The sequence below is a fragment of the Malania oleifera genome, chromosome 4 (assembly GCF_029873635.1).
Source record: "Malania oleifera isolate guangnan ecotype guangnan chromosome 4, ASM2987363v1, whole genome shotgun sequence".
Classification (NCBI taxonomy): Eukaryota; Viridiplantae; Streptophyta; class Magnoliopsida; order Santalales; family Ximeniaceae; genus Malania; species Malania oleifera.
Genome location: NC_080420.1, coordinates 1,252,712 through 1,277,712, shown reverse-complemented (window position 1 = coordinate 1,277,712; position 25,001 = coordinate 1,252,712). Strand labels below are relative to the sequence as shown.

The window sequence follows — 25,001 nt, the reverse complement described above, 5'->3', positions numbered from 1 at the left end:
CCAGCCTTCAGGCCGCACAACCTGTGCCATGGGAATGTAAATAGTGTGTTTGTCACAGGGAGTGTCTTATATGCATATCTGTTAATTTATGTGAATACGGTTAATTAATAAGATAATTTTGAGAGCTTACTAAGAAAGGTGAGTGCCCTGGTAAAAGTAATGGTATTAGAGCAGAGGGAAGCTACTTGTATGGGCGGGTAATCTTCCCTATCCTCGGCTAATTGTGTGTGAGAGTGTAAAATAAGAATATTTTCATAAATGTGTTTATCTGCTTAGTAAACTGGTTATTTTCTGTACACTAAATGCATACTAGCCACACACTGACATTAACTTAGTCTTTCTCTTACTGAGTTGTGCCTCAGCCCTAATTTACAAACTGTCTTTTCAGGGAATCCTAGAGATCGGGTCTATCGGGCTAGAGGTGCCGAACTAGAGGTGTAAATTTACGTAGGTAGTGTGTAGATAGAGACTTTTTTTTTGTTTAGTTTTATGGGATGTAATTATGTGAGGATGGATATATTTGTATATAAAGATAATTAGAACTCTAGTAATGTAATTTGGGGATTTTATATTTTATTTCTATTGCGTATGTGTGTTTTATATTTGATGAATAAGGTATCAGGTACACTGTCGTCACTAAAGTAGCACTCTAGGCCCACGTGGCGGGTCGGGGTCGTTACATCAGGTGTGGGCCTGAAAATGGAGACTAGCCCTATGAAATAGTCCCGGATTGGCTTAGATCCGGTTAGAAAAGTTAGGTACACCATCTTAGTAAGGTGTAGGTTGAGATCAGCCTCACTAATTGATCTAGTTGTAACCGGTGCCGCTCCACCCATTAAGTGAGTCAAAATAAAATCCTTATGCTAGTGAGGTAAGGCGGGGACGTAGGCATAGTTGACCAAACCCCGATAACATATCGTGTGTGCAAGGTTTATATTTTTTCAATTTATTCTATACGTGTATGTTATATTGTGAATGTTGTGCATAATTTAATTTCCGCACGTTATATTTATCTTCGCATTTGGAACTGCATAGACAGAACCTAGGTTTATGTAATACTGCTGTTAGTGGATTGACCTAGGGGATTAATTTTTAAATACCCAATTCACCTCCCCTCTTGGGAATACACCAAAGCTAACAATATAAATATATGTAGATGTGTTATCACTATTAGTATTATCCATTAAAAGTATTATTATTATTATTACCCTTATTGGATATATTTGTATATGTATATATACATACGTATGTAGAGGCACGCAGTATTATTGTTATGTGATATTATTCTATATTATGGTGTGTATCGGAGGGATAACTTAATATGTATTCTATTTTAATACTTTAGTTTATTTTATTATAATATTATTTTATAGTATTATTTATTTTTGTGTGTGTATTTCCTTATGATTTTAAAAAAATGGGTATGAGCTTTTTAAAACTTTCCGTACCCCAATTATGAGGGAATATATATATATTATGTACATTTTTGTATGATTAATTTTTTTGCATGTGTATTTCACAAATTCACGAAAGAGAGTAATTTTAAAGATTTATTAAATTTAATTGGTGGGATAATTTTTGATTAATTAGGTGTCGTTCGTAAGAACGAGCGCGTAGGGGATGCTCATACCTTCTTCTTACGTAACCGAACTTCTGATCCCTATTTTGCTAACACAGACCAATTCTACCCTTAATTGAGTAATAATTAAGTGTTCTAACCACACTAAAATGTCAGTAACGATTTCATTTCTATTTTTTTTAAAAATTATTAAACCATTTTTATTTTGCAACTCCGGGGCACCCACACTCTTGGGGCGTTGTGACGGCTTGACGACTCTGCGGGAGAGTTTAGAGAATCAAGCCAATAATTATATTTTGTTTTCATTATTTAAATTTTTTGTTATGCAAGGGGAAGGGCATTGACATTAATATTATTAAAAAAAAAAACTTTAAAAAAATACCTAAACAATAAAGAGCAGACCAACGATACACACGGAGATGGTGGGTCAGGCTGCAATAAAGATTAAAGAAGAAAATGCTATCTTCTGTCAGAGTCTTCGCAGGAAATAAAATAATCAAATTTGAAAGCAAAAAACCAAAAAGAAAAAACAAAAAGTAGAAGACCAACAAACGGCACACCTTTCCGGTGCGTTTCATACTTAGATCATGCCATGATCTGCTTCTAAAATTGCTTTCATTTCCAGAGACAGCTTAGTCTATATCTCCAATCACCCTTCTTTCTCACAAAAAGGTGCTATAATCGCGGCAATTAATCTATATATATATATATAATATATTATAATCTATATATATATATATATATATATTTATATATATAGCTTCAATTCTCTGCTTAGATTATCTCGGTGTCGGGTATATATACAAATTATAATCCTTCAAGAGTTCTTCCTTGATTAAGTTTTACACGTACGCAGATTATGTGATGCATGTGATATATATAGTAGGGACGTACAGTAATTTAGTTCTCCTCGTCTGATCAGTAGCGTTCGGGCCGGTGTCACCAGAAAATTAAGCAGCCGGAAATGCCATTGTTCTTGACGGAGACAAGCCGCGAAGGGAGGGAGGGCGGCCAGAATATTAGTTACCGGTTGAAAAAAGCTGTTTCTCCGGCGAGCAGTGTGAGGGAGATAGAGGAGGAGGAAGGAGAAAGTGATTGTTCGAGCGAGCTGTTTGAGATCGGGGAAGATCATGGCAGAACGGCGTCCTCGTGGAGAGAAGATCGTGAGTTTGAGGAGAGCCTGTTTTCGTTCGATATCGGGAAGCACTACAGCAGGGTCGACGTGGAGGGGGGCGGCGACGGAGACGACCGCGGCGTTTATGTGGCTGTGGGGAAGAGCGACACCAGCGCGGGGGCGCTTGTGTGGGCTCTCAAGCATGCTGTCAGCCCTCGCAGCCGGACCTCCGCAGTTGTTTATCTCCTACATGTCTTCCCTCACATACGCCATATTCCTTCTCCATGTACGTAACCTCTCTCTCTCTCTCTCTCTCTCTCTCTCTCTCTCTCTCTCTCTCTCTCTGTTCGGCAACATGGAAGTAGAAGGAAAGGAAAGGAAAGGAAGAAACAAAAAAATAAATAAATAAATAAAATATTAATGAGGGTAACATAAGAAGTTTCTTATTTCTTAATAATCAGATTAATGGATATTTGTTTTATGTCTTTCATTTTTTGACAAAAGAATTTTGAGAGGTAAAGAAGAAGTACTTTTTAAAATTTCTTTCTTCAAATTTCTATTGGACGGGTGTTCATTAATTAATTAATTAATTTTGGCACTGATTATCACGCATAAAATAAAAAGAAATATAAGAAATTATAGAAAATCGAAGATAATATGTTTCTTTCCTTTTGTTTTTCTATTTGGAGATTGGAGTTTGGACTTCAAATTTAAGTTGTATATCTTCCTACAAAATTCAGTCAGTTTACATGAACTCAAATTTAACACTTGAATTCTAATTTTGAGTTTCCACATATTGAAATATTTGATTTTGAGAGCATTAAAAAAAAATTTTTGTTACTTTTTCCCTTAATTTTCCAGCATACCAAATTACAAAGAATTGGAGGGGTTTGGTACCAAAATTATGGAAATAAAAATAAAAAATAAAAAAAAATTAGCAACCTTTTTAATTAATATCCCCAAAATTAAAATAATAAGAATGAAAAAAATACAAATTTAAAAGTACTATAAAAAAATATAAATTATTTTTATTATTTTATTTAATTATTAAATTTCAAAATTAGTACTACAAGGAGTACATGACAATTAAAAACCACTCAAATATTTGTTTAAATGATTTTAAATATTTTACAAGGAGTACCAACTAGATTATAAAATTTAAATTATTAAGTCGTATAACTAATCATGCATATATGTCTCAAATTTTCTATTTAATTTTTTTATGGGGAATCAATTAATAGCATTTCACATGCATTATTAAGATAAAGGAGTCATTATGTAGACTTCATATATATGTATGGGTGAGTACCAATTCGAACCAAATGCTTAACCTATTTATATAAGTTAATCATTCCCTATTTAGGTTTTTAATGTTGGACGTTTCTAGGAAAGGGAAAGTAAATTTATAGGAAAGCAAAATAATATGTGAGAAATTTATTTATATTTATTAGTGGAAGGAACCTTAATTTGACCATCACAAAGATAATTTTTTTAAAGAAATAATGATATCGAAAAGGTATGTGTGCATGTTAATCATCATGATTTACCCAACGGTTCTGATTTACTTTTTATTACACGTGCATAAGATGATAATGAACAATGATGAATGAGCATGTACGAAAATTAAATTGTTGCAAAAATGTCAAACTAAGGCCTTAACTACGCAATTAATGTAACATTTTTTCAAGGTAGACTTTTGTAACCGATCTTTTTCTCTCCCTTTCTTTTCTTGACTTTTTATAATCAAACGTTAGTTGCCTATCTCTCTCTCTCTCTCTCTCTCTCTCTCTCTCTCTCTGGAAAATGATGGATGCATCAAATTGTTGACATCGTGGGCTGGATGCCATCCATTCGATGACTATTAGCCATGTATAAATTTGGGCCGTCCATTCTATGTATCCTTTACAATTCACCTGCTTCAAGCATGCATGTATAGGGTCCCTAGCTGTTGATCCACTCGTAATTTATTTTGATTTTTAAGAGATCAAGAGTCAATCTATCCCATCTTCTAACTTCTAAATATTTAACTTTAGCTCTAAAAGGAAAAATAAAAAATTGTACTTGTACAATTAATCTGGGAAGGGCCCATAAAATGTGGATCCAATCTTAGTTTATTTTAATTCTTTAGTCTGGATTGTAATCTCTCTCATCTTCTAACTTTCAAATATTTAATCTTAATTATTAGAAAAATATTGTACTTAGATATACTAATGTTGAAAGTTTTATCTATAAAAATTATTTTATATTAGAAAATTAGGTAAAAGAATGAGTGGCATGGGTCCATAACCTAATAATAACTTTAAGTTTTTGAGTTAAGGTCGTACTCTATCATTTGCCTAAAATTCTATTTGAATAAAAGGTATCTGAGCCTCCACGAAGATTTCTTCATTCAAACGAATAATTTTTTATGAATCTTTAGTGCCAGTGGATCAAAGATGATGTACCAAAACAAATTAAATAGATAATACCAACCATCAAAGTGGTAGTTTAGTGGTATGGGCTGACGTCTCCAATTTCAAAGGTTCAAGTTAGACTTGCGGGAATCATAGTGTCTAACCTTGAAACATGTGGAGAGGTTTTGAACCTCTAGCACTTCAGTGGTGTTGTGGTGATAGTCTCGATATTCTGGGCAAGTAGTTATGAATCAATTTGTACATTATGCAGTTGAGGGGAGCCTCGATGAAATACCTAGGGGGGTTGATAAACTAGTTAAAGAAAAAAATATATAAGGAAAGAATCATGAGTTAACTTGCTTTGTACATATTAAAGTGGGGGTGGGACGAGCTACGTCAAGTGTGTATATACAAAAGTACAATCAAAGAAAATGAATGCGCAAGAAAATTATGTAATTCGGCTGGAAAGAGCATGCAAATTAAGAATGAGGGAGGAGAAAAGTATAAATCAAACAAAGCTTCAATATTAATTTTGTTTCAAAGCCTCCATTTGCTAGACCCTAGAAGGGGCTCTTATGTAGTGAAAATAAAAAAAATAAAAAGTTCAAATGGTCTATTGAAGGCTTATTGAAGAAGATTATAAGAAGTTGTCCATCTTCCATCTTAATTAAATGTCTTTTCAATCTCTTACAAACTCAAAAATTTTATATCTTTAACATGAAAACTTTCATACTATAGTAGCTCAAAATTTGAATCACATTAATTGTATGCAACATTAAAAAAAAAAAATTTTCCTTTTTGGTGATTATAGTAGGAAAGCTTCCAATAAGTCAAGTGGATCCACAACAAGTGCAACAGTACATGACTCAGGAAAGTGACAAGAGGAAAGAATTCCTTCAGCCATTCATTGATGTGTGTTCAGCCTTTAAGGTAAGAAAACTCCCACATGCATGTGTGTGTGTGTATATATTGATAAAAACTAATTAAATGAACTGAAGTGCAGGTGAAGGCAGAGACCATTCTCATCGAGGATGACAAGGTGGCAAAAGCCATCCTCAACCACATTCCTACTCTCAACATAAGGCAGCTGGTGGTGGGAGCCAAGACTTCCAAACTAAGGTACACCCTCATGCAGCCTTACAAGTTTTTTAATTTTTTATTATAGTATATCTATATATTGGGAAAAATGATTCATATAACCGATCCCATTTAGTGGAACTAAGACTTAATTTTGTTGTTGTTGTTGTATATCTATATGCATGTCTGCATATATGGTTACGATGGAGTCGAGCCAGCTGAGCTTTAACATGTTTAAGTTTGATCCATTTAATAAACAAGCTCTTAAAATTGATATCTCAATCCCTTTCAACACTCAGTGGGTGTGCTGCGTATGTAAATGTATAGGAAACTGAAGTCGAGGAGGGGAAGTGGGAAGGCCAGCCAGATACTGAGGAAAGCACCTGATTCCTGTGAAGTCATTGTCATCTGTGATGGAAAACAAGTGGTTTTTGACCATATTACCGAAATGCCCTCTCCTCGCAGTAGCGATGCTTCCACTAGTTCCTCCAGGTCGCAGCAAGATGAGGAGGGGCACCATCGTCACTCCTTCTCTATTAATTCTATCTTCAGTAAGGTTAAGAGACACCTGCGGGGATAGCTTCGTTGGTAAGAGTGTGAGGCTGAAGATCTCAAGGTCTCGTCTTTCATCCATGCTAGCTGCATTAATTTTTTGGCCTTCTATTATTTATATTTTCTTCTTCTTTTTCTGTATAAAATTAGAAAATAGATAACGGTCAGATTGTAAACTGTTCTTCGTGGTTGGTACTATTAAATGTATTTACTTCTGTTCCTAAATATTGATTAATATGACCAAGGATTTGTACCCATTAGGTAAACATTTGGATAGCCAAATATCAATTTTTAAGAATAGAAAAGTCGTAATAAAATGATTTGATTATTTATATAAAATAGAACAAAAGATACTAATTGTACACACCCTAGTTTTAATGGAGCCTCTCTTTCCTCTTGGTGTAGCCCCCCCGGGGGCTGTTCATTCACTTGCATTATGATGGGTCGACCCTTTGTAACAACATGATGATTTACATAAAGAGGAGTCAATTTTGTATTTAGAAAATTTGAGGGTCCTTTTTGAAAAATTTTATTGAGTCCGTTGAAATTGGGTCATTTTATCATCAAGTCCTTGTTATTATTGAGTCCCTGTTATTTTAAAATTAAGCTTTTTTTATTAAGTACTCCTTTTCATTGACTGCTCGTGAGTTGAAATTAAGTCCTTTAGCTACTAAGTCCTTTGAGTCTCTGTTATTTTGAAATTGGGCTTTTTTATTTTAAAAATGAAGTCCTTTTTCAAAATTGAGGCCTTTTTGTGTTATAATTAATCGAGTTATGTTGAATCCCTTTTGTATTCGAATTTAGCCCTTATTAATTAAGTCCTCTTGATTTCTAGAATAAAAATTACCCTTTTCTTACAGGCAACTGGGACCCACAAGGCATTAATGAAAAGTAAACAAATCAGATTTCTCATATTCATTGCAGACTAGAATACATACACTAGGAATACATTATACAGAAAATACATAAGTAAATTTGGAAAAATACAAAAATACAAAAAAAAAAATTCAGAGGTTAAGCATCCTGCACCCGCTGGAATATCTAAAGCACCTCCGAAGATACTTGCACCAAAAAACAGAAGGTAGATCAATCTTGCACAGGGAAAAATTTAAAAGTAAATCATGTAATTAATTGAGAGATTTTGAATATTGGGATGTATCCCCCCATATATTCAGCTAGACAGTCCACTAGAAGGAGAATCGGCCCAAATCACAAGGATGGGGGGATTGGTTAATATAGGAAGGAAACAATGAACAAGGGGAGGACCAAAGACTACCTAAATTAACTGAGACCTAACCCTATAAATTGAAGGATCTTGCACGGTACAAAGAGGAGAGTTCAATAGAGGGGAGTTCAAAGAGAAACAGGTAGAAACACATTGAGAGAAAAAAAAGAACTTTGAAAGAGAAGCAATGAGGTCGGGACATTTATGAGGGGCAAAACCCTAGAAACCTCAAAGGGTGAAGTCCTCACCCCACTCCCGCGGCACACACTAGTGCTCCCTGGCATCCGAAAGCACACCCCTAGCGCTCCCTGCAAATCCAGAAAGCTACCTAGACAGACAAGAACGCAGGGAAGAGAAGACCCAAAGGAGTAAAAAAACCTCAGGTATACATTTATTGGCTATTCCTTCCATATACTATTATATGTCCCAAGTACTCAAATCAGAACAAGGACTCCCCCATCCCTGTGTATGAATACATGCAAGTTTCCCTTGAAAAGCCAAACAAAAGCCCACACATCCACATTGAAACCAACATGCAGCCCAAACTGAAATCAAACTCGTAGCCCAGTCCGAAACCAACCCCAAGCCCACACTGAACCCAACCTATAGCCCAACAAGAACCCAAACCTAGAAGCGCAACAAGAACCCAAACCCGTAGCCCAGACTAAAACCAACCCCAAGCCCACACTGAAACCAACCTGCAGCCAAACAAGAACCCAAATACAGAAGCCCAACTGAAACCATCCCAGAAGCCCAACAAGAACCCAAACCCGCAAGCCCAACAAGAACCAAAACCCAGAGGCCCAACAATTTTAAAAATGAATCGGGCCCACGACCCACTGTTTTCCTATTAACCTAGAGGCTCATTTATTTTTATTTTTTTTACTCCCACAACCCAAATATTTTAAAAACAAAACAGGGCAAGCGGCCTATGCCAAAAAAAATTTAAAAAAAAATTTGGCCTTATTTTTTAAAACAAATATCCTTGGGCCTTATTTTTTTACCTGAGACCCAAAATTGTTTCAAACTTCCTTGGGCCTTATTTTTAAAAACACTAGAGGCCCATGTTTTTTTCAAATACTCATAGTCCAATTTTTTTTACAAAGCCCGCACCTTTTAAAACAAAGACCCGAGCTCTGTGACCCAAACAAAGCCCATGCCCAGGTCAAGCCCCCAACGTGCACAACAAGGTCCACAAGACCATCTCCCAAACTGTTCAGACAACCAACCCACTAGGTTGACTCACCTAAGTCAACCCAAGCCAAACTCGCTAGGGTTCCAAGCGAGTAGACTCATCCTAAACCCATTCATCTCAGAACGGCCAACCCATACCCAAAATCAGCACACAAATCCCATATTCAAACCAAACCAGCACACGAATTGTAGATCCAAAACAGAAAGCACACAAATCACCAATCCACGCCAAATCAGCACACAAATCGCAAATCTCAACGCATGTTTGTGCTCAATCACAAATTGAACACACATTAACACTCGAGTCCCATACCCGAACACAAATCCACTCACAATCATAAATTTAAACACATATCCAAACCATAATAGAAAAAGGGATCCTTATCCTTTAAGGATCTTGCTCTGAGCTCCTTTTGCACCGAACAAAAATCAACTATGACAATAAAGGAGAAAGGGTAAGTAGATTTGCAGGGGATTAAGGGGGAACTGGAACAATAATCAGGGATGAGCAAATTGAAGATGGTTCCTGAGTAAGATTGAAGTGAATAATAAGGATAAAATCTCACTGGAGAAATTGTAGAGTCCATAAAGCACGAGGATACAGAGAGAGATACTTTGAAGACATAGAGATCAGCCAGAAAATAATGAAGGGAATAAAATTTTACTTTTATATTAAATATTTTAGTGGCCCGCCCTTGTCCACCGAGGGATCCACCATTTACACGTGGCCTTCCTCTAGTCCCCGTATGGTCTTATATGACGTATTTTACCCAGAGTCGTCCAATTTGTGTTTTCTCAAAACGGCCTAGATCATGCCGTGTCTTCAATCCCTGTCCAAAGGTCAGGGATACCCGATGGGGGACACGTGTTCGACGAGACATCATAAGAATCACCCCCCTTTTACACTAAACAATATCATCGTCCCATATTTTCTCCCTTTCCCCCCTCCTTCCCGCACCGGACCCGGGCGCCGCTCTGCCATTTTCCCTCTGTATCTTTGGTTGTCCACCAGGACCCTGCGGGGGGTCCCTCTTTGAAGAAAACCGATTGAACTCATTTTTCGATCGGTCTTAGTCCTAAGGCCCCCGCCCCCTATTGTCTGGTCCAGGTGAAGAAGAAGAGACGCAATGCTCCCTAACAGACCCAGGTTGGGAAATTACAAAACATATAATGTTAGAAAGATTGAGAAAAAGAGGGAGGAGTGGGGGGGGGGGTTCTACCAAGGGGGGGCGATGGATGCCGAAGGTGGCAGCCATGGAAGAAGTAAGACATAGAGTGGGAGTAGAGAGGAGGATGTGTGTGTGTGTGTGTGTGTGTGTGTGTGTGTGTGTGTGTGTGTGTGTGTGTGTGTGTGTGTGTGTGAGATAGAGAGAGAGAGAGAGAGAGAGAGAGAGATAGAGAGTATTCTGGAAAATTTTGGAGAACAGATATGAAAGAAAGAAAAAATAAAAAATAAAAAAATATATATAATCTATTAATTTTTTGAAAAAAAAAATTAAGTATGACGTGTGTCACTGTCTATACAATGACACGTGGCACCACCGTGTCCACATAATTTGGATTTAATGGCACAATAGCAGCCATTTGGAGTGTGTTTTCTTTGAATGGCAAGGATTGGGCCACGTCAGCATTCCGCCTCACCTTCTCTAACTTTTGCCACCTGAAAGGTGACGTCAGTATGACGTCACGAGCCATGTGCTAGCCTCTGATTTTCAACAAAAAAGGACCACTCTAGTGCTACCACATGTCCCGACGTGTGGCTAACACATGGCATCATCTGCCTATCTTCCGCCCTCTACCTCTCCCTATAAACCGAGTCAATCTTGCTTTGGACCGTTGACTAATTCAACTTGTTTAACCTGATTCAACCACCTTGAACTGCCCAATTTTTTTTAATAATAACAATTTTAGAAATTGCATTTTAAATTTAGAAAAATTGGGAAATAGTATAAAATTTTGAAAAAAAAATGAAAAATAGGAAAAAAAAATTATAAGAGCCATTTTTGGCTCCAAGGACCAAAAAATAAGAAATTTAAAATCCCAAAAATAAATAAAAGTGTGTAAAATCTTTAAAAATTGCAAAAAAAAAAATTCAAAAAATATGGTAAAATTCTAGAAAAATTTTATGACACTATTTTCAAAGAGATGATCAAGTTCCAATGACTATTCTGGTATGGTTTGTATATGTGTGCCCCATTTGCTACATAAGTGTGTGTTTTGTCTTTTATTTAATGTGCGTGTATGTCTACATGATTATGTGCATGTGCACACCCCCATGAGGAGGAATTTGATGAATTAGGGTTATGTAATCCCCAGTTGTCACCTGAAGGGCAAGGAGTCTAACATAATCACTTCGGGTTCCTTTGATAGCGATTCTATTAGACCCCTTGATTTATATGCATTGCTTTGCATACTTCATGATTTACATACTTTTGAATAAATGTTTGCTTTTATGGATTGTGCGTGTCTTTGAAATAAACTTCCATAATAAATTTTCCTTTGAATTTAGGGGTTATGTCTTTACATGCGCTCGAGGAATCAGAGATGGGTGGTTTTTGTCTCTCGCAAGGCCTCTTGATATTTAAAGCTCAGGTAAACAAAATTTATGACTTTGAATAAACTCAATAAGTAAATAATCCTCATTGGGATCATTAAGGGTTGTATCTTCGCACACTTTTGGAGATCCTGAGGTGAGGTAGCTTCTATTTTTTGCAAGGTTGCCCAGAATATTATGGATTGGAAATTGAAATAAAATGGAAGAATCTAAGACTTGATCGATTATATGAAATGCAATTTCAGTAATAGTAAAAGGAATATTGGAGGTAAAGTTAAACTTGATGATGAAGAAATCAATCGCGCTAGTAGATTTCGATATTTGGATCTATTATGCAAATTGAGGGAGAAATTGAAGATGATGTAATGTTTAGAGTTAAAGAAAATTGGGTAAAATAAAGAGGTGTTTTAAGTGTGTTTTGTGATTGTAGAATACCCTTAAAATTAGAAGGGAAGTTTTATAGGATGGTTGTAAGACCAGTTATGATATATGGATCAAAATGTTGAGCGACTAAGAAACAACATATTTAAAAAGTAAAAATTGTCAAGATGAGTATATTTAGATGGATGAGTGGTATAATATTGATAGATAAATTAAGAAATTAACATATTCGCGGTTAGGCTTAACTCCTATAGAAGATAAGATAAGAAATGGACGACTTGAAAGGTTTGGGCACTTGCAATGTAGGCTATATAATGCACTAATAAGGAAGTGTGAGTTAGTTACTATGAAAAAGTAGAAAGGGTAGGGGTAGATTTAAAATAACTTGGAATGAGATAGTAAGGATTTAATAGTTCTAAATTTGTTGAAGGAAATTGTATTTGACCCAATAAATTGGTGGAAAAAGATTCATGGGACCAACCCCACCTAGTGGGACTTAATGTTTAGTTTTTATTATTGTTATTTTTGTTGTGAAGTAATTAATAAAATAAGACGAGAAATAAAAAAAGAGTGTCTTACAAAATAAGTACTTTTTATAAAAGTATTTTTTTATAAGTACTTGTGTTTATAAGTATTGTTTGATTTACAATTAAATAAGTACTTATTTTAAAAATTACTTTTCTAAAATAATTTGTTTTTCGAAAAATAAGTATTTTTCAAAAAAAAAAAAAAAAGTTGTTTTGTTATAAAGTACTTGTCTAAAAAAGTATTTTTATAATAAACAATTGTAGATATTTTTAAATAAATATTTTCTTCAAATAAGTACTTTTTTAATAAAAATACTTTTCTATAAGTGGTTCTAGATGATTCATAAATGAAGAGGCTATTTTCAAACGAGTATGCAAGAGAGGTGGAAATGGAAGGAGAAATTGCATACACATTGGATAATTAGGTTAAAAAAAAACAACTAAAAATTCAACTAATTGTGTTTAACAAGAAATATGTTCCCTAAATGATTTTATTAACACTTGTCCCATAATATTGGACCACCTTACACAACGTTAATTAATGTATAGGCAAAGACTAGATTTTTTTTTTTTTTTTTGCCCCCACAAGCATGGCGCGGTGGAAAGGCATCAGCAAGTAAGAAGGAGCATCGGGGGTTCAATTCCAGGTAGATACACTCACGGAGCCAGCGGTACCTATGGATGGTGAGAGTTTACTCTATGAGCCAGCGGAGACCGTGGATGGTAAGAGTTCGCTCTGTGAGCCGGGGGGGACCGTGGATAGTGAGAGTTCTCTATAAGCCAACGGGACCGTGGATGGTAATGGAGATGTGTCGCGAGGGTCGGGTTGGCCAAATTTCCAACTGATGCACAGAAGTCGTATCCGCATTTCGGACTTTACCCTGATTAGCAAGACCTGAGGGCAGAGGATGCTAAACCGTAGGTTTGGTGCTACACCAAGGGGTTCAAAAGGCTCGTTGGTGGCTTGAGTTCCTATGTAATCAAACAAAAAAGACTAGATTTTTTTTTGACATACAAAATATACAAATATTTTTTAAAAAAAATTGATGCATTAAGACAAAATTAAATAATGAGTTTGACTACAACAACAACAGTAAGTATTAAATCTCATTAGATGAATCAACTACATAAATCTCATTATTATTACTAAAAGAATAAACAAATTATTGCAGATGTTCTATTCACGGCAAATAAAATAACGTTGCATTTCAGAGTTGATGGGGATCAGCAGGCCTTATCCCTTTCCTTCGCTGACATGGTGACACGTGGACGGCCTCCTGATTTTCACTTTGGTTTGTAACTCTTTTGTAGGTACTTATGGATTCAAGTACTGAATAATGTCCCTGTTCGACCATCTCGTGCGACCAAGAAGGCACAATGGCCGACCAGGTCAAGCTAGCAGATTTCAAAGTACCAGTACAACAGATTTTCCAAATTGTCTCAATTAAGGCGTGACCAAGAGATCTTGAGGTGCAAGTAGGTTTACTTCACACTGAAGATGTCTAGAATACTTCGACCATGGGCGTGACCAAGAACCTTGGGGTGCGACCTAGTCGACAGTACCATCGTTTGAACACCAAAATAAGCGAGTTCGAGACCTATGTGGGCCCCACATGGATTGAGCCTTCCTTTTAATTTTATTTAATGTGTAATATTGCAAGACAACAAACTTGCTTGCACGTGAGAGTGTCTAGTAAGTTGTGTGAGTTAATGTGTTTGTAAGTTATGAGCATTAAGTGTGTTGTCTCCCATGCTTGTATGGGAAGTATTAGTTAGTTAGTATCTTGTCTTCCCCCTTCCCCTTGCTAAGTCTATATATGTTGTTGTATCATTATAAAAATGAAGCTAAGTCTGAATATACTAATATTGAAAGGAAATCCCTTTTGTGAAGTTTGTTAAGCTTTGTCGAATCCTTGTGATTAAGTAGTGAGAGGCTACGCATTCTCTTTGGAGATCAGGTGGTGAGAGACCACTATCCTATCCAGCGATCCCATCCCTATCTCACTCTCACTATAATGACCCGAAATATAATGGTATTTAAATAATAATTAAGAGAGTAGAAAATGGAAACAGAAAAGAAAAGGGGGCACCAGGCTTCGTCAACGACGTCGTGTTATGAGCTCGTTGACGAAGGTGTGTTTCATCGACAAGAAAATACCGAAAAGATGTTTTTGGGCGACTCTGAATTTTGTCGACGAAGGGAGAGTTCGTCAACGAATTTCTTCATGACCTCGTCAACGAGATGACGTGGCTCGTCGACAAAACCCATATTATAAATTGCTCAAACTTCATTTTCAGACTGAAATTTGACACGTAGACTGCTCTCTCTCTCCTCTACGTTCCTCCAACCTTCTCTCTACGATCTTGGGCCGAATTTACGTCAGTTCGATGATCTGAAGCCACCATGACGCTCCTGGAGAAGTTCTCTGCATATCTGCCGGAGCGGATTGTTGGTGAGTTTGAGTTGAAATTCATCCTTGATTCAAGGTAAGGCTAAATATTCAGAATTTGGTCTTCCTGTAGTTATAGGAAAGGTTATTCACGGAGAAATACTGAAATTTAGTTCTTTGAGTTGTTGGTTTCAGGGTGTTGCTCGGGGAACCCTGTGGGTGCAGGACGAGTAGATTTTTAGGGGGTTTCTTTTTAGTATCAGGTAAGGGAATAAACTAAAGCAAATATTTTCCATGCAAATTAGTATTATTTATCAACAAATTAATTTTCAGGAAAGCATGTGTTATATTTGAATATTATTGAGAAAATGCATATTTGGGAAAATACTATTGTTATATACGAAATGTATTTTTTAGAATGAAATGTATGATTTTATTCAGCATTATGTGGCATAAATATTATTTTACGTGATAAGTATTATGTTATGACAAATTTTACGAGTAAAGCATGTTTTCAGGAATTATGAAATAATACAGTACATTATGATTTTGAAAATACATGATAATTAATTTATTATTCAGAATGATATGTAAAAGGTATTCGGCGCAAGGCCGTGATTGATAGCCGGCGAGAGGCCGTGTTTTACGTATGATTTCGGTGCAAGGCCATATTTTTGAAATGTTCAGCACGAGACCGTATTTATGAAATGTTCGGCACAAGGCCGTATTTATGAAGTTATAGAAAATGCTATCAATTCATTTATGTTAAACGCTATATTATCATATATTATATGTTATCAGAACCCGGATGTTAGTTTAGTTCAATTTCAAGAGCACAGTACGGTAGCTATGTAGATCATATATATATATATATATATATATATATATATATATATATATATATATATGTTCAGATTGGTGCTAACCACCCCACGAGGGGGTGAGAGATGGATAGCTGATGTGACTTTTAGTGTAGAGTTGTAGATGTCCACCTGGCAGTCCGGACCAGGGTGTGGTGGGCCCATCGTACTTAACAGTGATTGGTCAGCCATTGTCGGGTCCCGCCTTCGGGCTGCACAACCTGTTATGGGGGTAATACATAACATCAGTTAGCTATTCATCCTGGGTATGTTTTCAGTATTATTAGCTATACCAGATAGTTATTATTAGTATGATTTATTAGATATATGAAGGTATACATTTATGCAGTTATTAAATGATTAATGTTTTCTGGTATGAAGAATGTACTGTATGTCTATATTATCATTAAATATTCATGTTGTCACATAGTTGTATTTAGTTTATTTTCCCTTACTAAGAAGTGTCTCTGTGATGACCCAAAATATATATACGATTAAAGCACAATAATAATAAAATAATAAAAATGGTCATTAAGTTAATATCAATACAGAAGTGTTTTTTTTCTGTAGGATCCTTGATTCCATGTTTGATGTCTAAGAAAGACCTTGTCTAAGCGAGTGCTCAGAGACCATTGCGGCTCAGTCGCTCCCTAGAGGTCGGTCTGGTCAAAATGGAATTTCATAGGATAAACAGGATATACACTGTTGGTATACCTAAATAAGTATATATACATAAAATATTGTTTTGACAGACATAATTTGTAAAAATACATAATAAGATGATAATAATATAGGTATCAAATGTGGGGCCCACAAGACTATGTGGGGTCCACATGAGTCCCGGAGCCACAAGACACTGTTTATATACGTAAATAAGTACATAAAATAATGTTTTGACTGACATAATTTGTAAAAATATATGATAAAATAATAATAATATAGGTATCCTATGCGGGGCCCACAAGACTGTGTGGGGCCCACATGAGTTTCGAAGCCGTGTGGAGGTTTACATGAGTCTCGAAGCTGTGTAGGGCTCATAAAATCGTATGAGGATTGTTGGAATTACGTAGGATCCGTTTAGGTCTCAAAGTGGTATGGGGCCCACAAGACCATGTGGGGCCCCACATGAATTTTCAAAATTCAAATTTAATTCTTATTCAAAAATAAATAATAAAATAAATAAATACTAAAAATGGTTTAAAATTAATAACAATGATAATAATGATTAAGAAAAATAATAAAATAATTAATTAACTAATTGATTAATTAATTAGGTAAGTGATTAATTAAAAATTTATTTAATGGAAATGGTGGCAAGCACTCCCACATGGTCTCCATCCCCATCCCATACTCAACTCATACCTTGCCCATCCCTTGCTCATTCTTTAATTTTAAAAAAATTATAATTTCACCAATCTCCCTATACTTTTATAAATTTCATTTTTTCCCCAAAATTTTCCTATAAATAGGGAGCTCTCAACCTTCATTTTTTCACAATAATTTTTCAAGGAAGAGAAGGATTAGTGAGTGAAAGAATTTGTGGTGGAGAAAGAATTTTTGAATAAATTTTCAATCACCCACTCTTTCCAATCTCATTTCTTAAAGATAGTTATTGTGTTCGTAGCACACAATAAAAGAATAAGGTAAGTAAATTTTGATTATGTTAGTTTTTTTTTTATTTAAAATTCATACCCGAGTTTATTTTATAAGTAAATTTCAATTATGTTAATTAGTTCCACAAAATTTCCATGAGTTTATTTTACACGTATTTAATTATACCAGTTCTATTTTTAATATACTTGCATCTATTTTTGAGTTAAGAAATGTTCTAATCCCCTCGGGTAAATTTTCAGCATTTATTTCTATTCAAAAATAAAATTATATATATTTTTAACACAAAATTGTGTGGCATGAGTTTGTTTTTACGTTATATTTTTTATTAAAATATGAGTAAAGATGAGATTTTCACTATATTATTTTAAATTGCATAAATTATAATAAAATGATTTTAAAACCCCTTATGGTAACGAAAGTTCAAAGTTACAGATGCTCGGTACCGCAGCTTAAAGTTTATACGGACCAGAGTACACCCACACTGTTTATAGAGTGGTTATTTATATTACTGGATTTCTCCTGAATGCACACCTGGTTCTGGACCAGGACTTAATAAGGAAAATCTCACTTAAAGTTTATGTACGTTGATTTAGATTGGTCGACCAGCCAGTTAAGTCCAGTCTTCGGACTGCACAACCCAGTCATGGGGGTAAACATGATTTACAGCAAACAGGCCTAAGGGTAGTTTTTACAATATATGTTTATACATATTTAATTACGTGTACAAAGTTACCGATGATTTGAAGGAAAAGTATAAGTTTACATGAAAATGATCATTTTAGTGCTTAAATGACGATCTAAAGAAAACGTATAAGGAAAAGTATATGAATATTTATCATTAAATATTTATACAGTTTTAAAGTTAAAAGTTTAATTTAACAGTTATAGTATATGATTATAAAATTTTACTGTTATAGTTGATGGTAAAAGTTTTATGTAGAAATTTTTAAATTTATATTTATTCTAGAGACAATTTTGAAGTTATAATGTTAAATATTGTTTTACGAAATTTTTAAAAAACTCATTTTTGCCACACACTAATAATAATCTTATTTACTTACTGAGCGTCGTCTCACTCCAATCATATTTTTATTTCAGATAACTCTGAAGAGCATGTTGGAAATCAGGCTTAGCAAGCATGCTGGTGGGGATAGAAAAATAAAGATTGTTTAGAAATATTAGTATGATGTCAGATATTTATACTTATGTAATTTTTCTTCTTTTGAAATAAATGGTTGTAATATGGATAATTAGTGCTCTGGTTTAATAACAATTGAGTTTATTTGCTTCCACTGTAAATCAATGGTAAAAAGTTAATATCCCAGGCCCCTCGGGGTTGGGGTGTTACAGTCTCACCCCGCGAACATTAAATGATTTTCAGGAAACCCAGAAAGACCGGCAGAGCGTGACCGCCGTTGAGTCGATTGTACTACCCTACTAGGAGGGTAAGTTTGGGCTAGGGTCAGGAGATTGTTGTTATGGGATTCTAGTTGTATTTTTGATATTTTGAGGTTGTATATGAATACAGTATTACTGTGGATTGTACTCAGCTCTGGTATTAAATATTTTGTGGTTATCAGAATGATGATTTATATTTACTGCTACCTAGGTTTCGCTGTGTATGACAAGTGTCCTCATTACCCACGGTTTCGGGTTGACTATTTTACTTATTATGTTTTATTATATGTTAAGAGAAGCAGGTCGTTGCACTTACGGTCTCCCCTCCAACACCCACATGGCCATCATCAAAATACCACCCACATAGCCACTATTTCTCTACTCCATTGCTGCGATTGTCTTGCTGATTCGAAGCTTGTTCAAAGGACCTATGGTGTGATCCAACTACATGTTGAGCAATGTCTAGCATCCATTGAATCTTGTGATAAATTTCAGTTATTGTTTGAATCCTTGACATATATTGTAAACCCTTGCTTATATTGAAACCTTTGCTTGTAAGCCTGAAATTCCATACTTGAATAGCACATTTGAATCCATAGACTTTAATATTGCTGTTTGCTAGCTTAAATTAAATTGTGGAATATTGTTGTGCTAAACAAAGAACTTTATTCTTGAAATATTGAATTAACATCTTTATTGCATGCAACTTGAAACCTTTGTCAAAAAACCAATTGGGGCTTATTTCTAGACGGCATCATACACCCTTTCAAAATTCCCATAACATGTGAGAGATAGTATGATTTATAGTCTTTATGTTCGGATAATTAAATTCTTAATTTAAAGTGTATTGAGTGTTTGTACTAGTTACCATTGTTATGTGCATGTGCATTTGAAATGAAAAAGAGAAAATAAAAGGAAAATCGTTTCCCTTTGGTCATCTAATAAGCACCGTGTGTTCGAAGAGTACATTAGTATGACTTAAGAAACCAAAGCCCTTGATTTTTACTCTTAAAAGATAGTTGCTGAAAACAGTTGAGAGAGAAGATGAATTTGAAAAAGATCATCTTTGCATACCAATTTGAGAAAAAGATAATCGAGCGAAATACAAATTGAAATCTACAATTTTATCATCTGAAGAATTTAAGTTGTAAAAACAGGTTCCTTTGAAAATCGCCTTATTGAATTATGCATGGCTGTCTATATTTTGAGGGAAAGATACATTTCTCTCACTTCTAAAGCACGTACATCATTGAACTATAGCTATTTTGGATCACTAAATTCTTTGTTTTGAATCCTCTATTTTGATTTTTTATTATTATTATTATTACAGTCCCAAAATAGCCTATATTACACAACAAGAGATAACCCATCATTTAGCACTTATCTTTTGATCACCCATTCAAGAGTTGAACTTGAGGCCTCCAATAGAAATCCAACCTTTTAGGGTTTAGATTTGAATTTGAAAATTCAAATAAAATCAATATAATTTTGTACTAACTTCTAGTCAAATCTATATAAATCCAAATTCTATACTTCAAAATACTTGAGGCCTCCAATAGAAATCCAACCTTTTAGGGTTTAGATTTGAATTTGAAAATTCAAATAAAATCAATATAATTTTGTACTAACTTCTAGTCAAATCTATATAAATCCAAATTCTATACTTCAAAATAAAAATATTATTTTTTTAAAAACGATAGAAATAGATTGCATAACAGTTTTCTTATGTGTTTATACCATATCATTGTGTTGTTCTTTCAGAGCTAGTTTATTTTGATCATGCATGTTGTACCTAACGGTCAATTGCTAGTTAATTGTGAGAATTCTACTCAAGTATTTCTCAAATCATGCACAGGGACAAATGTTTTTTGCAGCAGTACTATTTAAAAATTCAAAGACCATTCTCTGTTTTCTAAACAGAACTCGTGGCTCAATCCCCTGCTTTTCATTAAAATTACTACTAAAAATTAACAGCAATTGCGAGATTATCTCCCACTTTTCTATTTGAAAATAAACATTAAAACTAGTTTAAAACTTCAGGGATGGTCCCCCTTATAGGAGGGTCCAAACCCACGTTTCCAAGTTTCCATAAAAAAAATAGGATAAAAAGGTAGGGGCGAGCATAATTCGATTAAAACCGAATTAATCGAGTAAATTTGGCTGATTCAGTTCGGTTCGATTTTCATTTTTATTGAATTTTGATTTTAGATTATTATTATTATTATTATTAAGTCAATTAGAATCGGTTAATTGATTTAACCAAAATTCGGTTCGGTCGGTTTTTGAGTTCGGTTAAGTATGAAATTTCAATCGGTTCGATTAATGAGATTTTTAAATCGAAATTTTTTTATTAATTCAATTAATTAACCGAATTCACCGAACCGACCGAATGCTCGCCCCTAATAAAAGGGACCGACTTTTCATGACTTTTGACAAAATAACAATGGTCTTCCCTCAAGCTACAAAAATTTCAAAACCCTTTCTTGAGGCTATAAGAATTCCAAGGACCACCCCCTAAAGTTTACTAGAAAGACTGATCTTCCTTCAAAAAAATTTATCCTTTTACAAAATGGAAAAAAAAAAAAAAACGATTTGTCTTTTTTACGAACTTCATGAGAGGTCTATGACATTTTCAAAAACCTCCCCAAATTTGTGGCATTTTTAAAACCTCGGAAGAGGTTCCTATTTTTTTGTCAAATCTTAGGAAATGCGAGTGTCTTTTACTCAAAAAAATATTATTTTCTGATAATTCAAAATTTTCTACTCTAATCAAAGTCTTGACCCTACATTCGGCCTTTTTTTTTTTTTTTCTGCCAACTTAAAATTAGGGGTTATTTTGTATTTTTTAAACCCCTTTTTGTCCAAAAATCGAAATATCCCTCCTTTAGTTTCCCTCTTAAACCTATTGAAAGATCTGAGTTACATTTACAATAAATAATTATACTGAATTTATTTTAGTTTTTAGGCTTCTAGTGACTCTATGACATAATAGTCACATGCTCAAAGCAAAATAAGAAATCAAAGAATCCACATTTTTAATTCTTAATATGTAGTAACCTAAAAAAAAAATATTAGTGACTAATTAATTAAATAATATTGAATTGATTTAATTAAATACATATATATATATATAATATTAATATAAAATAATATAAGATTATATGCATGTGATTGCATTAAATGCAATTTGATGGATTAGATTTCAATTTGAAATCCAATTGCTTTTCATTCTTCCAGAATTCTCCCACCCCACATTTACCTTTGACTGAATTGTTCTTTGGCCCAATTGCTTCCATTCTTTCATTCTCTTTCCTCACACTCTCCCACTCTCTCTCTAGATTTCTCATTCATTTATAAGCCAAATCGACGATCGAAAATCACCACGAAGATCTAGGAACATTTTTATACAAGTCTAGCGAAATAGATTTTTGAACTGGACTTTCCAGACACCACTCCAAGGTTATGATAAGATTAGATAATTAAACAAATTTGATATTTTTGAGAGTTTAATCATTTATTTGGAGTTTGTGGTCTTAGGAAATGTTAAAATAGTATTTTACCTGAGGTTGGAGTTGATTAAATTAGGATTTATGAATTCAGGGTTCGTGTGAGCGCCGCAGACACAGTTTTGAGAACCCTGCAAGCATAACTTCAGGAAATCAGGTAAGGAGATTAGATTAAGGTAGTTATTTTGTAAATTCTACCATTTATGATGGAAATTATATGTGTATGCATATGATTATCATGCAAGTTTTGAAAGTCAGCTATTTAAACTGAGGGTTTTGAGCTTAGGATTGTGTTAATAGTTATTATTTTTTAAAATGAACCGATTAAAATAAAGAAAAAGACTACAGGATTTAAGTAATGAATTCTCTAGATAATTTGACTGGTTAAAATAATTGGTTGGAGTTGTTTTACATTTTCTAAAATTGGTTAATGTGAGTAAGGTTAATTATCTCTGTTTTTCTTACTAACGCTTATTTTGAGTATTAGATAAATTGTTTGAGCAGAGTATTAATGTTAAATTTTAATGTATAGTTTGAGAACTCCAGTGGACCATAGTACGCATGGTACCGTTGCGAGAGTTATGGAGAGTTTAGTGCAACCACGCGTCTTAAAGAGAGTGTTGGTATTAAATAATCGATTGAGCTGTGAAGGGTAGAGTTCCCCTTATAGTTTAGACCAACATGAGAAAATCAATCGGACTAGCAGACTGAAGAGTTGGGAATTGATTTAACTCTAGTGGGCCGACCCTCTAGTGGGCCGACCAAGGTTAAGTCCAACCTAAAGGTCGCACAACCCGTCATGAGGGGAAGCATGTCGGTTTTTATCCATTTGATAGTAAATTCTAAATTCATATGTGTAGATTTAACCAGAGCATAATAGAACAGAGCATGTAAATACAGAACAGTGTAAGTGAATACAAAATATATGAAGACAGAGGTTGTGAAATATGATAACAGAGTATGTGATAAGAAAATAGAGCATGTGAAAACAGAGATTACGAAGAGTTAGGTTTTACAAAGATAACAGCATAGAGAGTAAAGTAACAAAGTATTACATGTATTTAAAATAGTAGTACTATATGTATTTGGGGCGAAGTAAACTCTCCACCCGAGAGCTTGCTGAGAAAGACGAGTGTCATGATAGCTATTAATTGTAACCATATCAGATTGCATAATGTATTAGAGCAAAGGAGAGCTACATGTATGGGCGTGCAGTCTCCCCTATCCTCAGGAACTTTCGCTTATAAATAATTGTGTGTGTGTGTGTGTGTGTGTGTGTGTGTGTGTGTGTGTGTGTAGTAGTAGTATTATATATATTTGGGACGAAATAAACTCTCCAACTGAAGGCTTGTTAAGAAAGGCAAGTGCCTTGATAGGTATCAATTGTAATCATATCAAGTTGCATAACGTATTAGAGCAGAGAGAAGTTACATGTGTGGACATGTAATCTCCCCTATCCTCGGAAACTTTCGCTTATAAATAATTTTTTGTGTGTGTGTGTGTGTGTGTGTGAGTAGTATGGTCTGAGAATGGTTTTATGACTGTGATTTATTAACTGATGATATTTTACATACACTTAACTCATAATAACCATACACTGGTATTAATCTATTCTTTTTTTTTTTTTTTGGTAAAAGAAGGTGGCACCTCCTAACTTTATTAGAAAACCCCTCACTTATCCCCTCACTTATGGCGGAGGAATACCGTGGTTCCAATCTTGAGACTTTGGGACAACAAAAGCAAACTCCAAGACCCTAAAACTCACTTAACCAACATAAACCAAACCAAAAACCCAAAGACCAGCAACCAAACAAAAAAACTAAGAACTAAACAACTAAAAGTGGAAAATAAACAAAACTCCAGAACATAACACAAAACATCATGAGCGCAAAGAAAGAAAACCTAACAAATCCAATCGAATCATTCCCCTGACTTGCTGAGGAAGATTATCCTGGCAACTATATAATCGAGAAAATAGAAAGAAATCTGCACTTTTATTCGCCTCCTTGTAAACATATTCCACTTATGCTAGCATAAGCTCATCCCACAATTCTCATAAGTTTCAAACCGAGCACTTCCCAGAATTTATCCACTGAACCAAAAAAACAAAATCACATGCAATCTCCACTTGATCAAATATGAGATCTTTGCGCAGATTAATCCATAAAATAATCGCCTTCAATTCAGCCATGTTATTTGTTCTATAACCCGATAATGAGGAAACCATCCACATTCAACTTAACCCAACATATCCCAAGTTTACACCATCTGACTACACGAGGAAGACGAACCCTCACATTTTTTACTTGAATATCCAAAGCACGAAGGACTGCAATATTCGTGCAAGAAACAGGTGCACATTTATTTAACTTGTCTGGAATTGATTTCGGCCAATATTTAATATCAAGCCACACAGTTCTCACCGAATCATGAATTGATTCCATTCTCGCTCTACATCGACGAGTCCAGAGTCTCCAAATGATGAGACTAGGTATAAGACCTACCAAAATGCCTAACTGTGAGGCCCGTCTTGCACAACCAAACCAGACATTAACTGTGTCTTTCCAAGTACTCGTTGTCATACAACTAACACCCAACACCACTGCTGCTTTTTTCCATACCTCTTGAGCAAAAAAT

The 25,001-nt window shown here is 34.7% G+C and overlaps 1 protein-coding gene across 2 annotated transcripts; it reads left to right on the top strand.

Annotated features, from left to right (window-relative positions):
* The first annotated feature begins 2,097 nt into the window (after positions 1-2,097).
* On the top strand, positions 2,098-6,970 carry LOC131153473 (uncharacterized). Of its 2 annotated transcripts, none has more exons than XM_058105815.1 (5): positions 2,098-2,146; positions 2,502-2,979; positions 5,898-6,016; positions 6,090-6,205; positions 6,491-6,970. In XM_058105815.1, the coding sequence occupies exons 2-5, from the start codon at positions 2,544-2,546 to the stop codon at positions 6,741-6,743; spliced, it is 924 nt and encodes a 307-aa protein (XP_057961798.1). In that variant the 5' UTR covers positions 2,098-2,146; positions 2,502-2,543; the 3' UTR covers positions 6,744-6,970. The 2 variants fall into 2 exon arrangements, with proteins under 2 accessions (XP_057961798.1, XP_057961797.1); XM_058105814.1 differs by having other exon boundaries at positions 2,111-2,251.
* Positions 6,971-25,001: the final 18,031 nt, after the last annotated feature.